We start from the raw sequence: 858 nt of genomic DNA, 5'->3' as shown, positions 1-858 counted from the left end.
CTGTATGATATATGGCATTAGAAGAGAATGTCTGTAGAGACAATATATATGACAGTTCTACGATGCTACATTTGCAAGAAAGGTGCCAGGCTTTAAAAAAACATGAAACATTTTTGGAGAAAGAAGAATTTGGTTTGTCTTATGTTACCTTATCTCCCACAACAAATTTGGTTCCATTTGCATTGTTAGAAAGAATCTTTTCAAATGGTGACAGTTGATTAGGTAGATCCTTCAGGTATTTCTCCTTTCCAGTTTGCTGAAAAAAGAATTCTCTTGCATGTTAACTTCTAAAATAGATATATTATATACAGTGATGTGAAAAAATAAGTGCATGATGCAAATTAACTTTTTCAACATTTCTGAACATGCAAACAATAGATCTTCATTCAAACAGTGCCTACAGATAAAGGTGATATACTTTAATGAGAACACAAGAAAATGTGCCTTTTTAATCATTTACTCTTGACATCAAAAGCTGGTTTTGGCCCTTGTAGCAGAAATGACTTCATTTTGGATAACTGCCCACCAGTCCGACAGTGACTCGGATACATTTTTGACCACTTCTTGCAAAATTACTTCGGTTGCAAGATGTTTGTGGGTTTTCTTGCAGGAACTGCCAGTTTAAAAATCCCCCCACAATATTTCAACTGCAATCAAATTAGAGTTTTGCCTTGGGGAGTCCATATACATCTATTTATTCTTTCTGAACTATTCCTTTTGTAGATTTGATAGTGTGCTTCCAGGCCCTGCGCTACCATATAGGCAGGTCAAGCAACAGGGGGGAATGCGACTGGCCACAAGATGGCCACGGCGGCATTGATCACACCTGTCAGCACTCCCTCTCTCTCCTGCCGGCCG

The 858-nt window shown here is 38.3% G+C and overlaps 1 protein-coding gene across 1 annotated transcript in view; it reads right to left on the bottom strand.

The window, feature by feature from the left end:
• Positions 1-858, bottom strand: part of LOC108804036 (glutathione S-transferase P 1-like) — a gene marked incomplete at its 5' end in the record, with an annotated part of 6,896 nt that overhangs the window by 1,867 nt on the left and 4,171 nt on the right. The window contains one exon of the mRNA XM_018575803.1: positions 149-256. Within this exon, the coding sequence (XP_018431305.1) occupies positions 149-256 (108 nt within the window). The remainder of the gene's footprint in view (positions 1-148; positions 257-858) is intronic.

This window comes from Nanorana parkeri, unplaced genomic scaffold (assembly GCF_000935625.1).
Source record: "Nanorana parkeri isolate BGI_ZX_2015 unplaced genomic scaffold, ASM93562v1 scaffold4856, whole genome shotgun sequence".
Lineage (NCBI taxonomy): Eukaryota > Metazoa > Chordata > Amphibia > Anura > Dicroglossidae > Nanorana > Nanorana parkeri.
Note: the sequence above shows the minus strand (reverse complement) of the source record. Positions and strands in the feature narration are given on the sequence as shown.